This window comes from Parathielavia appendiculata (genome assembly GCF_033297405.1).
Source record: "Parathielavia appendiculata strain CBS 731.68 unplaced genomic scaffold N657scaffold_11, whole genome shotgun sequence".
Taxonomy (NCBI): domain Eukaryota; kingdom Fungi; phylum Ascomycota; class Sordariomycetes; order Sordariales; family Chaetomiaceae; genus Parathielavia; species Parathielavia appendiculata.
In genome coordinates, this window is record NW_026944230.1 from 594718 (window position 1) to 613113 (window position 18396).

An 18396-nucleotide genomic window follows, 5' to 3' on the forward strand; every position below is an offset into this window, starting at 1 on the left:
GACGCAAAACCGGGGACGTGGTCATTTTTCCAATTTGCCGATATTGCCGTCGTCGTGCTGGCCCATGCTTCCCGTTCTTGTCGTTGCTTGTCAGTGCTTGTTATGGCTTGTCGGTTCTTGCGCTCGGTTGTGGCTTGTCAGCAGGAGCCGCGAGTGGTTCCGGCCGAGGGTGGGGCCAAGGCGAACCGCAACACCAGACTCCGCTGCACCGAATTAAGACTAGCGCAGCCCCACCAACCCCGGACGAGCGTTAAGCCACCCCCGCATTCAAATCTGCCTAGCCTCAACGAGCACACAACATCCGTTGAAAGCACCCCGTTTGTTCGACGCAGTCTCAGAATATCTTGGTTGGCTTTCCACCGGCCGCTTACTATATGGTTTGGTGGGTTTACTCAGCAGAATTCCTGTCAAGCCGGGCCTGGCGAGAGCGATGGCCGTCCGTTTCTTGCACCAGAGGTGCAATTGCTCTGAAGACGGGAGGACCTGTAGGTTGGGAAGCCGTTGAGATTTCATCTGGCTCATTTCCAGGGACGCAGCTACTGCATTACACTTTCAAGACTCCACAGCCACCTGAAACACTCGTCGATAAGTTAACATCTTCCACCACTCTTGTTTAGTTTCCGCCTGACTCGGCTTGAGCTAGTCTTCCAGCAGTCAAGCTTCAACGCCCAGGCGGCCCGTGATGGGGCTTGATCCACTTGGCTATCCTCACGCATGGCCTGTGAAGCGCCACAAGATCCGCCAAGCTCGCCGCAAAGTTCCAGAGGCAGTATTCCGCATTTGAAGATGTGCCATTTAGTCTGTTCTTGGGTGTCCGGTCGCCCCAGACCGATTACTGGTTCTCTCTATTCTCAGCTATCATCTCTGCGTGCGAGGCACCCTGCTCCCGGCTCTCATCTTTCCCACAAGGTAGTTACAGTAGTTGCTTGGCCTTCTCCAGTATAAAAAGCTCCAACGCTCTACTATTCTCTTCGCGGCGGTTGACCCAGTGGAACTCTCATCGGACTCCAGCGTCTCCCCGGGATCCGCCGACGGGCGCCCTGAGGCGCGCCGGGACGAACAGCCGGCTCATTAGAATTCCCCAGGTCCTTCACATGTGACGGATAAGCGGCATGACGCTCCCAATCGCGCTACCCGGGGCCGCCCATCCTCGATTACGAGTCATGAGGCTGGCGAAAGACTCGGAGCCGGACTGGACTGCAAGATTTTTCGATACTCGGTGTTGGCAGCTGGGTTGTCGGAGGCAACTGAATCAAGATATGAGCGCAGCGCTCCGGAAAGGGCGTCTTCAAACAAACTGGAAGGGTATCATTCGAATCTGAGAATAAACGTAGCATCATGCAAAGCATACATGGGTAGGAATGTGACTACTATTCTCGGTGCGAGCCAACCGGACGAACGTCCGCACAACCTGGATAAATAGGGCGCTGACCCGCCGAGCCGAATTTGAGAATGTTTCAACCTGCTGATGTTACCCGGTACGGATGACGATCTGCACTCTCACCTGGCCTTTATGGGCGAGGCAACGAGCAGTGCTGCATGCTCTCACCGCCCCGAACACTTTCGGGGTCTTCGCTGGATACGGGAGCTCAGCAAACACAGCGCACCAGGTGTGCTTATTTCCGTCGTTGCATCGTACCTCGAATTTGCCTAAAGGGTCTACATCCAGATCTTGCATGACCAAAGCTCGATAGGGACGAGGAGCATGCAGGATCGTTCTTCCGAGCAACAATCGAGGCCCGCTCGCGCCGGTACTTGTCCACGTTGGGTTACATAAGCCCTACACTGCCCACTTTACGGAGCAGGTCAGATTGTATATTGCCTCATTGAGCTCATTTGAGTTGGTTCATGCGTCTGTTCTGACGGGACGAACTCACCAAGGCTGCCTCTTGTGCTTCTACTTTACCAGGTAGGTAACCGCATGGGAGTGTAAGAAGGCACAACAAATGATGAGAAGATCGCTGTTAGATCAAAAAGTAGTCACTGTATGGAGCAAGTATTATGCACCTGGGGGACGGTCAACATTCGTCGGGCCGTTTGGACATGCTTAACTTGATGGGATATCAGAGGATAGTATCCCAAATCCGGAACGGTCTGTAGCTCCAAGGACGATGCTCAACAGGGACAAGTGACGTCCCTGCCCTCAGGGTATGTGCAATCCATACTATGCGTCACACGTCATTCGGCCCGTTCCCCCGAGCCAGCATTGATCTCAAAGATCGTTTTCATACTGACCACAATGGAGGTGTAGCAATCCATTTCCGACTTCAACCTGGCCAGCTCCGCCGCAATCTCGTCCGATTCCTTCTGCTTTTTCTCGAAAGCCTTCCAGAGCCTCCGTTCATGTTTAGACGGCAGTGCTTCGGTCCTGGTCGCTGGAAACTCTTTCAGATCGGCCAACTGCCTACAGCAACTCGAGATGCTGGGCAAATTCCTCTGAATTCGCTCGGCGGCGGCTCAGGCGGTCCAGCTCCTGCATTTCCGCGGAATCTCGTCGCAGGTGCGCTGCAAAAACTCGAGTGAAACTCGCTGTGAGAGCTCCAATGGGCTGGCCGGATGCCTGGCTGAGAAGTTGAGGTTCTCCCTCGCCTCCGCCGGCACTTCAACGGGAGACTATTGGGTGCTGCTAGTCATCCCGACATTCGTTGACGGCGTAATATTGTCTGCCTTGTTCTCGGGAGTCGCTGGGAGCAGCGCGTCCTTGATTTCCTTTCCGTCGGTGGCCATTGTGCCCACTTCTATTGCCGCTCAATTCAGTTCCTCGAGATTTTCATGGAAACCTGGCTCGCCAGGATTTCGCCGCTCAGTACAACTGTTTCTTGTTGATTATGGGAATAATGAAACCTCACTGTCGTTGGCACAATGCCGCTTGTTAACGTGCTGACGATGCTAGCGAAACGAAAATCAGTCGCTAGTCCAGTTGCCGCTGTTGATCTGGAAAAAAAATCCTGAGCCAACCGGATTGTCGTGGGTCAATGGAGATATCAATAGATCGATTGGGAAATCTGAAAACTGTCTCGCATCAGGACATGGGATGAAATGCCACCGTTCTCGGTCTTGTCTGTCAACTGTAAACACGAGACAACGTTGATCTTCAGTCACGCAACCAAGGGATCACCTGAGTTTGCAGCACTGAGAAAGCCCTAACTTGGTTTGGTGTAAAGCAAACAATGCAGTTTTGTGTGCACGCACTCATAGAAAGCATCTACTTCAGAGGAAGAACTACGTTTCGGAAGGGCTCATGGTTCCCCGTTCCTCGTCCTGGTTCTCCCTGGACAACAACGACCCAGTGCATCCCGTTCGCAGTTGACCCTGCGAGGCACAGCAAAGCCGAAAATATCACTTGCGTCCCAAAGACTGCTGCCTAGCTTATACATGGAACTACCGTAGATATTATACACCAGCCCAGCAATCATCCCACCGAGAATAACCGCCTTTTTAACCTTCCACTCACCCTTTCCACTAGCCCCGCTCGTTCGTCCTTCAGAGCACCTCTCCACCTCCCAGTGAGATTTTGAACAGACTAACCGACACTCCCATCAATCGCTCCTCGGCTTCCCAGCATTTTTGCTCGCGGCCCCCTCATGCTTCATGCCCTCGCAGCCCGTCAGCTTACCCGCAATCTCCTCAGCCCGGCCGTAGCCGCTCTTGGCCGGGTCGCGGTGCTCGACGGCGGCCTGCAGGGTGGCGCGCGCGTGCGCCTTGTCTTGCTCGCCCGACGTCCGCCACGATTGCGAGCCCGTCAGGCTGCCAATGGTGCTCTGTCCCCGGGTGGCGGTCAGGTGTGAGCTTGTGGTCATCGAAGTGTTGCACTCAATTAGGTAGGAAGGGGGGGAATTGGGGGGGTTGGGGGCGGGTGCACCTCGGCTGCGCCTTTGATATACTCGGCGTGGGCCATCCAGAGTCCGGGGCCGCCGGACTGTTGCTGCCGGCTTTGGTCCGGAGACTCGACGTTTTGGGGGTTCTGCGGGTTGTTGGACGAGGACATGCTGAGTTACTCAGAATTGTGTCTTTTTTTAAACAACTGATAAGCTTCTGCCACGTGAAGTGTCACTAAAAAGAAGTTTTGGTCAAAATACCGAATGGTGACGAGATTGCCTGTCAAGTGAGGGGAGGTCGAGAGTGGTTTGGTGGGAGGTAATCAACGTCGTGTAAGTTCCGACATCGACATCGTGACGTCACACTCGGTTGCCCAGCCTGGTGGTCCATTATTCGTTGTTGTTAACCCCTGACATCGGCTTGGGATTGCTACGAAGTAGATGGTCAACTTTTGCCACTACGACCAGATATGGAAAATAAAGAGATGGCACTTACGGTCCTTCAACCGAGGTTCAAAGTTGAAGTTAGCAGGGTGACCAGCCTCTCGGGCTCTCAGCACATTGGATAGGGCAGCGGTTCCTGCAAGCGCCAGTGCCAACTTGATTTAGACAACGCATCAAGTTTACTTTCTGTTTTATTCAAACTCGCTTTTTGTGGCAGTCTGGGCAGCGAAGAACATTGGCACTGTGAGGACTAACCGCATGGAATGAAGTGGGTTACTAGTACGGTCGGGCACTTCAAAGTACACCTTGAAGGGCAGGATAAGAAGATGATGGATCCGAGCGGCGGTACTTCATAATACGCAGTTGCTTAGCAGACCCGAGGCTGACGAGGGGGGTAGAATATGATGAGTGACTTAAAGTGCTCATTGGTCCGGCAAGTGGCACGGCATTCGAGCGCCTCCAGACTCGTGTTACGGGTGTGATGAATCCCGATTCGGGCAGTCGGTGTATCCACGGCGAAGTCCAGAGCCTGGAACTTCGGTGAGACCTCTGGCCACGTAACCACGAATTCGGGGCACGGCAGGTGGCATAACAAACCGCTCATTGCCCACTGTGGGCGGACGGAACGATTGACTGGCTGAGACATTGCTCAAGACTCGGGGTCCCGAGGTATGCTAAAGTCGGGGCAAAACTCTACCGATGTCCGAGGGGCAGAAATGACAAATAGTCATGGATCAGATGCATCGACGCTGGTTCTACCCTAAGATAAGGTATCAAAGCATAATTATGAAGCTGGTGCTCCCCCTGATCTCCACACTCGCCGCGGCGGCGCCGTATCGCACGAGCAGACGGCAAGTAGCAACGCTGTGTGAACAGTACGGCTACTGGTCCGGCAACGGATACGAAGTCAACAACAATCTTTGGGGCGCCGGGTCCGCGTCTTCGGGTTCCCAGTGCACCTACGTCGACGGCAGCTCCAGCAGCAGTGTCTCATGGTACACGACCTGGACTTGGGAAGGCAGCCCAGGAAGCGTGAAGAGCTACGCCAATTCGGGGAGGCAGATTGCTAGGGGCCAGACCATCGCTTCTATCAGGAGCATGGCCACTTCGGTCTCGTGGGCGTACAACACCAGCAGCATCCGGGCGAACGTCGCGTATGACTTCTTCACCTCGGAGGACCCGAACCATCCCAATTCGGGAGGTGACTACGAGCTGATGATATGGTGAGTCCAGTCCCGCGCGAAAATGCACCATGATGTGTCACTGGGTCTTGAGCGCGATGGGCTGACTGCCGGCCACCCTTGGTGATGCAGGCTCGCCAAGTACGGTGATAATACCTATCCCGTCGGCAGTGTCTCAGGGACCGTCACTGTCGCCGGCAACAGTTGGACCCTTTACGCCGGCAGTAATGGTGGCATGCAAGTCTACAGCTTCGTGGCCATGAGCGCCATGAACAGCTTTAGCGGCGATGCCAAGGACTTCTTCAACTACCTGACAGACAACGAGGCTTTTCCCGCCGACACTCAGAACCTCATCGGTAAGTCGTTGGCCTTCCAATGTCTGAGACTTGGCTCCAGGCGCTGATCATCCCACTATAGTTTTCCAAGTCGGCACCGAAGCATTCGATGGCGGTCCGGCCACATTTACTGTTTCCCAGTTCACAGCAATCGTGGATTGAAACAACGGACAGGCGAAGGCCACGAACCCGACGTCTTCGAGACATGTCACCAAGCTGGTTCCTGGGCCGCACGAGATAATATGAATGATGCGTGATGAATGTGTTGATGGTTCATGACCTTATGACGGGAAAGAGATCACGGTTGAGCGAACACCGTTTTGCCAGCCTTGGCTGTTAATGCAGAGCTGCAGTTAAGGACGTTTTCTTGACCATTAAATCGTTCGTGAATCCCAACATTAGGTGGCCGAGGCTTGACGTTTACTCGGCAAGTGTGAGATCAAACAGGCCGAGATTCTAGGAAGCTTCGGGGTCACCATTTCCAACACACCGAACTCAAAGAAAACAGACTCAGACTATTAGCCAAGCCACAGCTGGATGAGGGCACTGCTGACATCCCTAAACCCAGGTAGAGTGTTGGTTCTGAGAGGACCTGACATACGGACAGTGAGCAGCCTCTTTAAGTTCCATCATTCTGAAGTCTCACGGCGCTTTATGTCTCACTATCATCCAGCCTATCCGGTATAGCCCGTAACAGACATGACCGTGGACGGCATGAGGTCGCCATATACCGTACAGTTCATACGGTAGGGGTTACTCTCCTCGCAGGTCAAGCCACGTAGATTACCAGGTGCCCTTGGCTTCGTTGCCGTGGCAACTGCGTTTGGGGTCAGTCGGGTGGATTTTAATTATAGTACAAATGCTTTAGGTATTGTACAAGTAGTCGCTGTAGTGTGTAGTGTACACTTGGGGTCCGGGACGGTGGCAAATTTGAAACCCACCAGCGCCATACTGTGGTAATCTCTGTGACCAATCCTTGGCGGATGAAAATGTGGAGCTTCAGCATCGACGGGCTCAGATCTCGAGCCTCGATCTTGAGTTAAGGTGTGCCCCGCAACAATGTATCTTATCGGAAGGGCAAGGACCCCGCCAACGGCCCTGTGTTCGGGAAGGACGACCAGCCCTGCACAGTCTTGTCGAGCGATAACCGGTGCACGGCCAGATATGATATCGACTCAAGCTCATGAAATTACAAGTAGGGTGGGTATATGGTAAAGGAATCTGAGTTGCAGACTTGCGACAAGGGTTTGACATGCTTCCCGCTGCGTCTTAGGTCAGAGTTCGTGTTTGGGACAGAGAGTTGTTTGCCGCCGCGCGGCCCTGACCATCCATGGGCAGAGGCGGCGTCAATGTTAGCGAAATTGAGCCACGCAGTGAGTCTACCTCTCATTTCAGATGTGTAATGCGCCGTTGTTCCAGACTCTCGTCTCGACAACCCCCTTTGATCTGGTCCGAGCCGGTGGCCTTTTTGGGTGGCGCAGATCCGGCTTGCCTCAGCTTGCTTACCTTATTGTGCAAGGCAGGGTGCAGGCCAGGCGTCCATTGACCTCAAACTGTCGAACTCCCCACTGTGTAGATTGTTTCACCGCCACACCTTGTAAAGCTTATCGAGTCGATATCGGTTGCAGCAGGAGGGGAAACGATGGGATTATGACGAGGGAGGGAGCGACCATTACAGTGCACTCCTCCCATTGCGAGCAACATGAACACCCATTCACATCAATGCCTCATCTGCTGGCGGTCATGCAAACCACTGGAACTCAGGGGACATTAAGTTTTTTGAGCAGTTCTTCCGTCACGGCTTGCGCACGCTGACACGGTTGAGGAATCTCTGCCACAAAATCTCGACCCACCATCCAAGGATTTCGCCGTAGTTGTAACAGGATTACTGAGGAGAAAGCATCTGAATTCGCCACGGCGAACAAAGCCAGCCACTGCAGTGGACCGGAGGCTGGATCGGGGAAGCGTAGTTTGCCCAACAAGACGGGATTGATCCAAGTCAGACGTTGAAAATGAGCAATGCGACTGCCATCGAAGGGCAGTTGGTATCTGATTCTTGCCAAGCGTTATCTCGACCAAGCTATACCTGATTCGGGGCTGCCGAAGGCGGTGTGAGGCGGAAACTAAAAATTTTGGTTTTCGCCTTCCCCCTCCATTCAACAGAATGTGGGTTCCGCCCTGCGAATCCTCCTAGGTACAAATACCTCTCTGCCACCGCCCACAATCCTCCGTCCCTTTCTGCTTTCTCAGGTCTCCTCCTCTTTCACCCCTTCCTCTTGACTGTTCGTTCCATCGAGAACGCTCTCCGCTCAGTCCTTACTTTTTACGGTTCTTCGAGAAGGGCCAGCCTAGAGTAGACATTTCGACTCTCCATCGAAAGTCTACGCGCGAAACCGCTCGCAACAAGATACCCTCGATAGACGCGGCACCGTTTCGCATATTCCGGATAGACTGCGGATTAGATTCCTCGGATCCGATAGACGCTCGATCTTTTCCCTCAACAGCATCATTTTCGATACCACACAATCAGTCACCATGCCTGCCGCCACTTCTCAGGTTGCGTCCGAGAACGCCAAGAGCGTCAAGGTTCTCGATGAGCTGATGCAGAAGCTCACCATCTCCAAGGAGGCCGATGCCGTCAAGGAGTCTGCCGCTGCCATCGCTTCGTTCATCAACGGGCGCATTGAGGACCTCGACACCCCCACCAGGTAAGAGATTGCCCCCAGCCCCACGAGCAAACCCCGCCATGCCCCTCCCGCTGCCCTTGTCTTTCGCCCCCCTCATGTCGAGCCCAGCGCTTTGTGCGCTGCCCAACAGAGCCCGCCGCCTTCCGCCGCTAAGGGAGAAAGTGTGGGTTCAAATGGGTCGCGGGTGGATTTTTCAGCGAATCACATTTCCGCGTTCTTGCACAGGGGCCGATTTTTTTTTGGCTCAAGCAAAAATTTCCGAAACAGCAATTTTTATCGTGTCGCAGCGGGGAAAGTGGGAGCTTTGGAGCTGACATGTGACCCGCTTTCAGGACCGTCGAGACTCTTAAGAAACAACTCGCCAACAAGAAGGACGCCACCGTCCGTGAGAAGGCCCTCCTTACAATCCAGGCCATCGCCCAGCACAACGAGGTCTCCGCCAGTGTCGAGCCCTACCTCGTTGCGCTGCTCCCCAGCGTCCTGGCCGGCGCCGGCGACAAGATTACCGCTGTGAAGAATGCCGCCATCGCGGCTGCCCTCGCCATCGCCGAGGCGTTGAACCCCAACGCCGTGAAGGCCACCCTCCCTGCCCTCATCGACTCGCTGAGGAACGCCCAAAAGTGGCCCGAGAAGATGACGGCCCTCGACTTCATCGACACGTTAATCCGGACTGCTCCCACCCAGACGGCTTTCCGTGTTCCGGATCTCATTCCGGTCGTCTCCGAGGCCATGTGGGACACCAAGAAGGAGGTCAAGGATCGCGCCTACAAGACCATGGAGCAGGTGTGCCAATTGATTGTGAACCGCGATATCGAGCGCTTCATCCCGGAGCTGATCAAGTGTATTGCCAAGCCCGAGAACGTCCCGGAGACTGTTCACTTGCTTGGTGCCACTACTTTCGTCACCGAGGTGCAGGAGCCGACCCTCGCCCTCATGGTGCCTCTGCTTGACCGTGGTCTCGCTGAACGGGATACCGCTATCAAGCGCAAGTCGGCTGTCATTGTCGACAACATGTGCAAGCTCGTCGACGACCCCAACGTTGTTGCTCCTTTCTTGCCCAAGATGATGCCCGGTCTCCAGAAGAACTACGACAACCTTGCTGATCCCGAGGCGCGCGAGAAGACCAAGCAGGCGCTTGACACTCTGATCCGCGTCGGCAATGTTGTCGACGGCAAGATTCCCGAGGTCCGCAATAACGGCGACGTCGCCACCATTATGGGTCATTTGAAGGAGATCCTCTCTGGCAAGCACGCCGCTGCTCTTGACAAGTTCGCTCCTGTCCTCGAGTATGCCACTGCCATCGCAGGCCAGCTGGTCGACGAGAAGGTCACCGATGCTGCCACGTGGGCCGAGAGCGTTAAACCTTATGTTACTGTCGTTGTTGGCGACGACGAGTCTCAGTCTGTCGTCGACGCGCTTCGCAGGCGCGCTGTCCCCGGCGCTGCTGACGAAGCGGACGTTGAGGACGACGAAGAGGAGGGCGAGGACCTTTGTAACTGCACCTTCTCTCTCGCCTACGGTGCCAAGATCCTGCTCAACCAGACCAGCCTGCGTCTGAAGCGTGGCCAGCGCTACGGTCTGTGCGGTCCCAACGGTTCTGGCAAGTCCACTCTGATGCGTGCCATCAACAATGAGCAGGTCGAGGGCTTCCCCAAGCAGAGCGAGGTCAAGACGGTTTTCGTCGAGCACGACCTTGACTCTGCCGACACTGAGATGACCACCATCGATTGGACCATGAAGAAGCTTGCCGAGGCTGGTGTCACGACTACACAGGAGGACGTCGTTAAGCAGCTCAACGAGTTCGGTTTCACCGATCAGATGATCAAGGGTGAGATTACTGCTCTGTCCGGTGGTTGGAAGATGAAGTTGGCCTTGTGCCGTGCCGTGTTCGAGGCGCCCGATATTCTCCTTCTCGACGAGCCGACCAACCATCTCGACGTGAAGAACGTGAAGTGGCTCGAGGACTACTTGATCAACTCGCCCTGCACCTCGATCATTGTCTCGCACGATAGCAGCTTCCTCGACAATGTGTGCCAGCACATTATCCACTACGAGCGATTCAAGCTCAAGCGCTACAAGGGTAACCTCAAGGAGTTTGTCCGCCGCTGCCCTTCGGCCAAGTCCTATTACGAGCTCGGCGCCTCCGAGATCGAGTTCAGCTTCCCCGAGCCCGGTTTCCTCGAGGGTGTCAAGACCAAGGCCAAGGCTATCCTGCGTGCCACTAAGATGAGCTTCCAGTACCCTGGCACCGACAAGCCGCAGCTCACGGACATCACGTTCCAGTGCTCTCTCGGCTCTCGTATTGCCGTCATTGGCCCCAACGGTGCCGGCAAGTCCACTCTCATCAACGTGCTCACCGGTGAGCTCATCCCCACTGGCGGCGAGATCTACCAGCATGAAAACATTCGTATCGCGTACATCAAGCAGCACGCGTTCGCCCACATCGATAACCATTTGGACAAGACTCCGTCCGAGTACATCCAGTGGCGCTTCCAGACCGGCGAGGATCGTGAGACGATGGACCGTGCCAATAAGATTATTACCGAGGCTGATGAGCAGGCCATGAACAAGATCTTCAAGATTGAGGGTACTCAGCGTCGCGTCATTGGCATCCACAGCCGCCGCAAGTTCAAGAACAGCTACGAGTACGAGTGCTCGTTCGCCCTCGGCGAGAACGTCGGCATGAAGAACGAGCGTTGGGTGCCCATGATGACGGCTGACAACGCCTGGCTGCCCCGTAACGAGCTTCTTGCTTCTCACCAGAAGATGGTTGCTGAGGTTGATATGAAGGAAGCCCTCGCCTCTGGTCAGTTCCGGCCTCTGGTCCGCAAGGAGATTGAATCTCACTGCGCCAACTTCGGCCTCGATGCTGAGCTGGTCTCGCACTCGCGCATGCGTGGTCTCTCTGGTGGTCAGCGTGTCAAGGTTGTACTCGCCGCCTGCTCGTGGCAACGTCCTCACTTGATCGTCCTTGATGAGCCTACCAACTACCTCGACCGCGACTCTCTTGGTGCCTTGTCCAAGGCCCTAAAGAAGTTTGAGGGTGGTGTCATCATCATCACCCACAGCGCCGAGTTCACCAAGGACTTGACTGAGGAGGTCTGGGCTGTCATGGACGGCAAGATGACTCCTTCTGGCCATAACTGGGTTCAGGGCCAGGGTTCTGGTCCCCGCTTGAAGGCGGATGATGGGGAGGAGGAGGAGAAGTTCGACGCTATGGGCAACAAGATTGAGTCGACCAAGAAGAAGGCCAAGCTCACGAGCGCCGAGGCGCGCAAGAAGAAGAAGGAGCGTATGGCTCGCCGGAAGCGTGGTGAGGAGGTATGTCGATCCCTTTGTCCACAACCGTTCATGCCACATTTGCTGACAAATTTATAGGTCTTCAGCGACGAGGACGAGTAAAGGTGTCGCTCACTGGTCTTTTCCATGTCTTCAGCGTCACGACCGGGTACACAAAAGTTGCTTTCCTATTTTTCTGGGATTGGTTTGCATGGTCTGGTCTTGATGGGTTTATGTCTTTTCATGTTTAGTCTGGATGATCGTAATGCGTCTGATGCCCCCCCCCTCCCCCCCGTATGTGTCTTTGGCTGGCGATGGGGATGACTAGCCCCTCCAGGACTGGAGACCCTGGGATGTCTAGTTTGCGATCTCCATTGGCTGGGCAGGAGAGAAGATACTAAGACGGGAGGGGGGAAGTTCTCTGATAGTAGAGGACAATATAGATCATGATGATACCAACGGTCCTCACTCATACTGCCAGTGGTTTTGCTCTCCCACTGGCTTGCAGGTTCGGACCAGTCCCTATGTTTGAAACATCCCAAGGCTCGCAAAGTGTCCCCCTTCATTGATACCAGCGGGAGACGGACTGCATGAACATCGAAGTACGCTTTGTTGATCTGAAGAAATAAAATGCTTGGCCAGAACAACGCCTTGATCGATGGCGCTGATATCCGTTCTAGTCCATGCTAGCCCATGGGAATGACCTCCCCACCCGACATGTCCGTACTACTTTCCCAACCTGCCTCACCCAAACGCCGGCGTAACATAAGCGCAATTTTTCCCACTACCTCTCCAATGCTCATCATAGCCACTGCCGCTCAGCGACCCGCGTGCTTCTGCTTCTTACCGGCATGGCCGGGTCAGGACGGGTCAGATGTCGGAGCGCTGGGGAGCTCGATGACAACCGCCTCGGCTTCGGCCTCAAACTTGGCCTCCGGCCCGCGTGGGTCGTCTTCTAGATCGGCAGTTGACTCGGCCTCGGCGACGGGAGGGAAATAAAGCCTATGGGAAGAAGCGTCCAGAGTCAGTCACCATCTTTGCATAGGTAACCAAGCAGCAGACGGTGGCAAAGAAACGTACGGAATGAATTCATTATACGCCTCTACATCCTTCATCTCGAAGGTGACAATGACGACCTTGTCGATCTTGCTCCCGTTCGCCCCTTGCAAGAACTTGCGTATCGCACTCAGCGCCGCCGGCGCCGCTTCCCGGCTCGGATACCCGTAAACGCCGGTGCTGATGGCGCTGAACGCGACACTGCGGCACCCGCCCTCGTCGCTAGCCGCCAGTTCCAGGCTGCGCGTGTAGCACCCCGTCAGCAGCCGCTCCGACTCGTCGTGGTCGAGCGGGTCATACACGGGGCCGACGGCGTGTATGACTTTGCGGCACGGCAGGTCGTAGGCGTCGGTCATCTTGGCCGAGCCCGTCGGGCAGCCGCCAAGCGTGCGGCATTCTTCGTACAAGCGCCTACCCGCGGCCCGGTGGATTGCGCCGTCGACGCCGCCGCCGCCCAGGAGGGAGCGGTTGGCTGCGTTGACGATGGCGTCCACCGGGAGGGTCGTGATGTCGCCGCGGAAGAGGCCCACGCGGTCGTTGAGGGATTTGGAGGGGGAGGGCAGGGTGGTGCCGTTGGGGCCCAGGAGGGTTTTCGGGAGCGGGGTGCCTGCGGGTGCTGACGACAGTTTGCACAGTTTGTAGAGGAGGGAGAGGGAGGGGATGTCGGAGGCTGAGAGAGGCGCCATTCTGGAGGTGAGGCGGCGGAGGTGCATGCGTGGATGTGTCGGTTGGTCCGGGTCGTGTGGTGGGTTCAAATCGTTGTGGAGTATGGGTTGGGACAGCGACGAGGGAAAGAATGGGAGGGACGGGACGTGAAGCGGAGGATTTAGTGCTTTGCCGAGTCTGAAATGGAAAAAGGGACCAAGTAGTTTATGGCAGTGCTCCCGAGTACTCGAGTAGGCAATTGCAGTGTGTTGTGCGCACGGAGATGACCCAAACGACCGTATAAGTGTATCGGTACAGGAGGTTGAGTCGAGGTCGAGAGAAGCGGGGCTGCTCTGGTTCAACCTGCCATAACACGGAGTGATCTCTCTTCTCCCTGTATTCAGTTTTATGCCAATGCCATGGAATGGACGCTCAATGCATCAATATGGTAAGCATTATGGCTAGGCAAGCATAATGCTCATTGCAAGCACGACAGCAGCATGTAACACGGAGAATATGCACCCGAAAACGGGAACAGAAGGGAGCGTCGATGGTCTAGACCTTTCAGACAACACCAAAGCGTTCAGTTGTGAAACCCTCGAAACCGTACCTTTATCACCCCGCAACGAGAGCTCCCGTATCTTATCTTATCGGTGGACCACCCCTCCCTGTCGAGGTGCCGGGCTTGGCGGATGATTGCAGTGCTCCGCCAATTAATTCTGCCAGCCCACACGGCACGGTGTCCCGATAACACAAGGCTTGACTCACCAGGCCTTGACCCCAGAGAACCAACAGCCGGAACGTAATATCCAAGAATCGGTTGGCTCTCGACTTTGAGGACAGGATAAGTCACCTCGGCGACCAGGCCTACCGGCGCATTTATCCTGTCTCGAACTGATCCGTCTTCAACCCTCGACGACCACACTGACCGACAAAACCATGGCGGACGCGGTGGCAGATGCCGCTGCGAAATTGCAGCTCGGCGACATGCCGGCTCCGGCTGAGAACGGGACAAAGCTGCAGCTCGACGAGGAGACGGGCGAGTGGGTGTCAAAAGGAGAGCTGAAGAAGCGCTTGGCGAAGCGCGCAAAGAAGGCACTCAAGGAGAAGAACAAGGATGCAAACGACACCGCCACCGCTCTCAAGGCCGCCCAGGACGCGGTGGCCTCCAAAAAGCCCAAGGAAAGGATGGAGGAGGCGGCCATCGACCCGGATGCCATGTTCAAGCAGGGTTTCCTCAACGATGTCTTCAACGAGCGGCCCGAAAACCAAGTCTTCACCCGGTTCCCGCCAGAGCCGAACGGTTTCCTTCACATTGGACATGCCAAAGCGATTGCCGTCAATTTTGGCTTTGCTAGGTATCACGGCGGCAAGTGGTATGTGAAGCTCTCCCAAAGACCTGCTAGACAAGGTCTGACCGCGCCTGGATAACCCAGCTATCTGAGGTTCGATGACACAAACCCCGAGGCCGAGGAAGAAATCTACTTTACCGCCATTGAGGAGATGGTGCGCTGGCTCGGGTTCGATCCCTACAAGATCACGTACTCCAGCGACAACTTTGACAGGCTATACGAGCTGGCCGAGAAGCTCATCACGCTTGGGAAAGCCTATGTCTGCCACTGCGGGGGTATGTCCACGTTTGTGTTGGCTAGGTGCCGCTTCTACCCTTGCTGACCGATCGTAGACGACGAGCTCAAGCTTCAGCGCGGCGGTGAGAAGGGGACGAGCCCCCGCTACCGGTGCAAACACGCCGAACAGACGGTCGAGGAAAACATCCAGCAGTTTCGCAATATGCGGGACGGGAAGTACAAGCCGAGGGAAGCGTTCTTACGCATGAAGCAGGACGTATGTTTTCTAGCCTTAGCGCATGCTTAACCATGCTAACTGATCCAGATTACTGATGGCAACCCTCAAATGTGGGACCTTGCTGCATACCGTGTACTCGACAAGCCCCATCACAGGACCGGTTCGAAGTGGAAGATCTATCCAACATATGACTTTACCCGTAGGTGCTCCTGCGTCTCAGCTCGAGGAACAGTGAGGGACTGACCCCGGTAGACTGCTTGTGCGATAGCTTCGAGGGCATCACGCACTCCCTGTGCACCACCGAGTTCTTCCTTAGCAGGACGTCTTACGAATGGTTGAACAAGCAGCTTGTGGAGTTCCAGCCCATGCAGAGAGAATACGGCCGCCTCAGCATCTCGGGTACTGTGCTTTCCAAGCGTAAGTTGAAGGAGCTGGTGGAGAAGAAGTACGTACGGGGATGGGATGATCCGCGGCTTTACACGCTGATCGCCGTCCGCCGGAGAGGTGTCCCTCCAGGCGCAATTCTCGAGTTCGTCAATGAGCTCGGCGTCACAACAACGAACAGCATCATCCAGATCTCCCGGTTCGAGCAAACTATCCGGCGCTATCTCGAGCGGACCGTGCCGAGGCTGATGCTTGTACTTGACCCGGTGCCTGTGGTTATCGAGGATGCCGACGAGTTCGATGGGATTGAAATCTCGGTGCCGTTCTCGCCCAAGAACCCGGCCATGGGCGACCACAAGATCAAGTTCTCCAAGACCGTCTATATTGACCGCTCCGACTTCCGCGAGGTTGACAGCAAGGATTACTTCCGTCTGGCGCCAGGGAAGACAGTTGGCCTGCTCCAGGCTCCATTCCCTATCAAGGCAACCAGCTTCACCAAGGACGAGGCGACGGGCAAAGTCGCCGAGATCCGTGCCATGTTTGACCGCGAGACCAAGAAACCCAAGACCTTTATCCAGTGGGTTGCCGCCGGCGAGGGCTCGGGGTCTCGCAAGTGCGAAGTGCGCCTGCACAACCCACTGTTCAAGTCGGAGAACCCAGCCGCCACCGAGGGCGGGTACTTGAACGATATCAACCCAGACAGCGAGGTGATCTACCCCGATGCCGTGATTGAGTCGGGCTTCGATGAGGTCAAGGCGCGGGCACCGTGGCCTGAGGCTGCTGGTGAGGATAAACTTGGCAAGGGTGGCCCAGAGTCGGTCCGCTTCCAGGGCATGCGCGTTGCGTACTTTGTAAGTTAGCTTCCTGTGATCGGCTGGTGCAGGCCCAAGAATGCTAACGATACTCGGCAGGCTATGGACTCGGACAGCACCAAGGACAAGATTGTGCTCAACCGCATAGTGTCGCTCAAGGAGGATAAGGAGAAGAGCTGACTTTAGATGCCCTAGGTGTGGCATTTGACGGTGCAAGTAAGCCGGGAGGAAGGCCTCGCAGGTATAGACAGCTGTTCAACCAAGATATGTTGGGCTACCCGTTCATGTTCCGTTTGTGCAACCAGTGCTCCCGCCCACCAGTTTGGAAGCTAAACAACATGGCCGAGTTGGAGCCCGGGCGTACAATGAGGCTTCCTTGCCCTCCTGCGCCTCGGTTCAACAAAATTCAACCGGTTAACGTTATCGCCCATTTAACGCAGCAAAAATCTCACGATGTTGAACCACTGGGGCTGGATTGTGTGTTCAACCGGCGATGCACACCGCCAATTTCCGTTTCATGTGGCTCCCCGCCCCCTTTCCATCCCCGCCTGCCTCATCGTCGTCCGACTGCTATCCTTAAGGCGTATCAATCAAGCGTCGTTGTGTACGTTTTTAAGTGATATCTAACAGGCAGCAGTCCGCCTTCAGCATGTGATGCGGCTCTTCGTATCACCCATCGTTCCCGTCCTACTCCAGGTCCTTGGTTCCCCCCTTCTTCTCCGGAGCCTCTTCCATCAACCTCTTCTTTCTCTTTTGCGCCATCTCAGTTTTTGACACAGCTCAGCTTCAATAACACCATTCACTCCGTGGCCTAGGAATATCGTAGAGTCGTCTTGAATCTCGTCTCGAGCTCTACCATCAATCACTGGAACCAAGCAAGCAGTCAGTACTGGAAGCACAGGAATACCCCAATAGCCACATCGGACTAGCCGCAGTACGTTCAGCCAAAACAGCAATGTGCTCGGTAACCATCAACCAACGCCACCCTTCTTCTTCTTCCTCCTCCTCATCCCGCCATCGCCGCTACTGCTGTTGCAGCATCCGCGTCTCCTGTTCCGGCGCCTGCCCTACTTTCACCTCGTCGTCCCGCTCTTACTCCTGCCCCTGCTTCTGTACTTCCTCTTGCTCCTCTCCTGCTCCTCCTCCTACTGGTGCCGATGTCGATGCTGGTGTTATCCCTCCACTTCCCCCTCCTGGTCCTACGGTACCTCCAACTACGAGCCCAATTACGGCTGCTGCGGGGTGGAGACGACAACGACGGGAACGACGGGACGCGGCTACAGACCGACAACAACCACCACCACCACCGCCGCCGCTAAGTCTTCTCCCCGCCGGACGTGTGGGCGGTATGTCTGTCGCTACGCGGCGTATTAGCGGTATAGTGGCGTGGGTAGGCGATGGGTGGATGGTGGTGATGATGATGTTGATTGGAGGGAGTGGATATTGATCATCGGGTGAGGAGATGAGTTTGGAGATGAGTTGGGATCTTGATTGGGTCAGGAGGAGGAGGCGGCGGTGAGGGAGGGGGTTGGGTTCGAGGTGGTAGTCTTTCTGCCGTATGATTTTAATAAGGCGTTTTATTGGGCGGGGAAGTGATTGAGGCAGTCGGGGTGAACGGCCCGGTTAGGCACATACGCAGGGAGAGTGTGTGTACCTTATGAGAGTTCATGATGATAAGGCGGCGGGCGGCTCTGGGGTGTGAGTGAAGTTCCTTGATTGAGGCGTTGGCAAGTGAAAAGCGGCTTGGTGTCTGATCGAAAGGAAGCGGCGTGGCGGATGTTTCTGACAGTTAAGAGATTGATTCGCTCGGGAAGTGCGGACGAGTTCGGTAGTCATACCCGTCGACAAGGTGCGCAAGGGCTGGAGCGGGCGAACTCGAGGTAGCGGGGGTTGTATCAGCGGATACAGCGGGTTGTGTCCTCCCACCCTGTGCTAAGAGCGTTGAGTTC

General features: G+C 55.5%; 6 protein-coding genes across 6 annotated transcripts; 4 read left to right on the forward strand and 2 right to left on the reverse strand.

Annotated features, from left to right (window-relative positions):
• Nucleotides 1–3248: 3248 nt before the first annotated feature.
• On the reverse strand, nucleotides 3249–4113 carry N657DRAFT_647844 (uncharacterized protein). The gene is made up of 2 exons (XM_062793400.1): nucleotides 3863–4113; nucleotides 3249–3761 (listed from the first exon to the last, which is right to left on the reverse strand). The coding sequence occupies exons 1-2, from the start codon at nucleotides 3986–3988 to the stop codon at nucleotides 3540–3542; spliced, it is 348 nt and encodes a 115-aa protein (XP_062645434.1). The 5' UTR covers nucleotides 3989–4113; the 3' UTR covers nucleotides 3249–3539.
• Nucleotides 4114–5024: 911 nt separating this feature from the next.
• Nucleotides 5025–6125, forward strand: N657DRAFT_647846 (glycoside hydrolase family 12 protein). Its single transcript, XM_062793401.1, has 3 exons — nucleotides 5025–5485; nucleotides 5576–5799; nucleotides 5861–6125. The coding sequence occupies exons 1-3, from the start codon at nucleotides 5049–5051 to the stop codon at nucleotides 5938–5940; spliced, it is 741 nt and encodes a 246-aa protein (XP_062645435.1). The 5' UTR covers nucleotides 5025–5048; the 3' UTR covers nucleotides 5941–6125.
• Nucleotides 6126–7940: 1815 nt separating this feature from the next.
• Nucleotides 7941–11902, forward strand: N657DRAFT_647848 (ARM repeat-containing protein). The gene is made up of 3 exons (XM_062793402.1): nucleotides 7941–8486; nucleotides 8798–11786; nucleotides 11844–11902. Exons 1-3 carry the CDS (start codon nucleotides 8314–8316, stop codon nucleotides 11865–11867), a joined length of 3186 nt encoding a protein of 1061 aa, XP_062645436.1. The 5' UTR covers nucleotides 7941–8313; the 3' UTR covers nucleotides 11868–11902.
• Nucleotides 11903–12604: 702 nt separating this feature from the next.
• Nucleotides 12605–13486, reverse strand: N657DRAFT_577136 (A1pp-domain-containing protein; the record flags this gene model as incomplete). Its single annotated transcript, XM_062789231.1, has 2 exons — nucleotides 12605–12746; nucleotides 12825–13486. 2 exons carry the CDS (start codon nucleotides 13484–13486, stop codon nucleotides 12605–12607), a joined length of 804 nt encoding a protein of 267 aa, XP_062645437.1.
• Nucleotides 13487–14170: 684 nt separating this feature from the next.
• Nucleotides 14171–17035, forward strand: N657DRAFT_600818 (glutaminyl-tRNA synthetase). The gene is made up of 6 exons (XM_062790087.1): nucleotides 14171–14821; nucleotides 14882–15072; nucleotides 15130–15290; nucleotides 15339–15450; nucleotides 15504–16486; nucleotides 16547–17035. The coding sequence occupies exons 1-6, from the start codon at nucleotides 14385–14387 to the stop codon at nucleotides 16625–16627; spliced, it is 1965 nt and encodes a 654-aa protein (XP_062645438.1). The 5' UTR covers nucleotides 14171–14384; the 3' UTR covers nucleotides 16628–17035.
• Nucleotides 16949–18392, forward strand: N657DRAFT_647851 (uncharacterized protein). Its single transcript, XM_062793403.1, has 2 exons — nucleotides 16949–17998; nucleotides 18102–18392. The coding sequence occupies exon 1, from the start codon at nucleotides 17403–17405 to the stop codon at nucleotides 17892–17894; it is 492 nt and encodes a 163-aa protein (XP_062645439.1). The 5' UTR covers nucleotides 16949–17402; the 3' UTR covers nucleotides 17895–17998; nucleotides 18102–18392.
• The last annotated feature ends 4 nt before the right edge of the window (nucleotides 18393–18396 follow it).

Bases quoted from the DNA above. Each gene is read 5' to 3' on its own strand.
- N657DRAFT_647844 (XM_062793400.1), bottom strand. From the start codon at position 3,988: ATGTCCTCGTCCAACAACCCGCAGAACCCCCAAAACGTCGAGTCTCCG. The intron at 3,762-3,862 runs GTGCACCCGCCC...ACCCGGGGACAG, and splicing joins ATATCAAAGGCGCAGCCGAG to AGCACCATTGGCAGCCTGAC.
- N657DRAFT_647846 (XM_062793401.1), top strand. From the start codon at position 5,049: ATGAAGCTGGTGCTCCCCCTGATCTCCACACTCGCCGCGGCGGCGCCG. The intron at 5,486-5,575 runs GTGAGTCCAGTC...TTGGTGATGCAG, and splicing joins GACTACGAGCTGATGATATG to GCTCGCCAAGTACGGTGATA. The intron at 5,800-5,860 runs GTAAGTCGTTGG...ATCCCACTATAG, and splicing joins CGACACTCAGAACCTCATCG to TTTTCCAAGTCGGCACCGAA.
- N657DRAFT_647848 (XM_062793402.1), top strand. From the start codon at position 8,314: ATGCCTGCCGCCACTTCTCAGGTTGCGTCCGAGAACGCCAAGAGCGTC. The intron at 8,487-8,797 runs GTAAGAGATTGC...ACCCGCTTTCAG, and splicing joins GACCTCGACACCCCCACCAG to GACCGTCGAGACTCTTAAGA. The intron at 11,787-11,843 runs GTATGTCGATCC...ACAAATTTATAG, and splicing joins GCCGGAAGCGTGGTGAGGAG to GTCTTCAGCGACGAGGACGA.
- N657DRAFT_600818 (XM_062790087.1), top strand. From the start codon at position 14,385: ATGGCGGACGCGGTGGCAGATGCCGCTGCGAAATTGCAGCTCGGCGAC. The intron at 15,291-15,338 runs GTATGTTTTCTA...TAACTGATCCAG, and splicing joins TCTTACGCATGAAGCAGGAC to ATTACTGATGGCAACCCTCA. The intron at 15,451-15,503 runs GTAGGTGCTCCT...TGACCCCGGTAG, and splicing joins TCCAACATATGACTTTACCC to ACTGCTTGTGCGATAGCTTC.
- N657DRAFT_647851 (XM_062793403.1), top strand. From the start codon at position 17,403: ATGTGCTCGGTAACCATCAACCAACGCCACCCTTCTTCTTCTTCCTCC.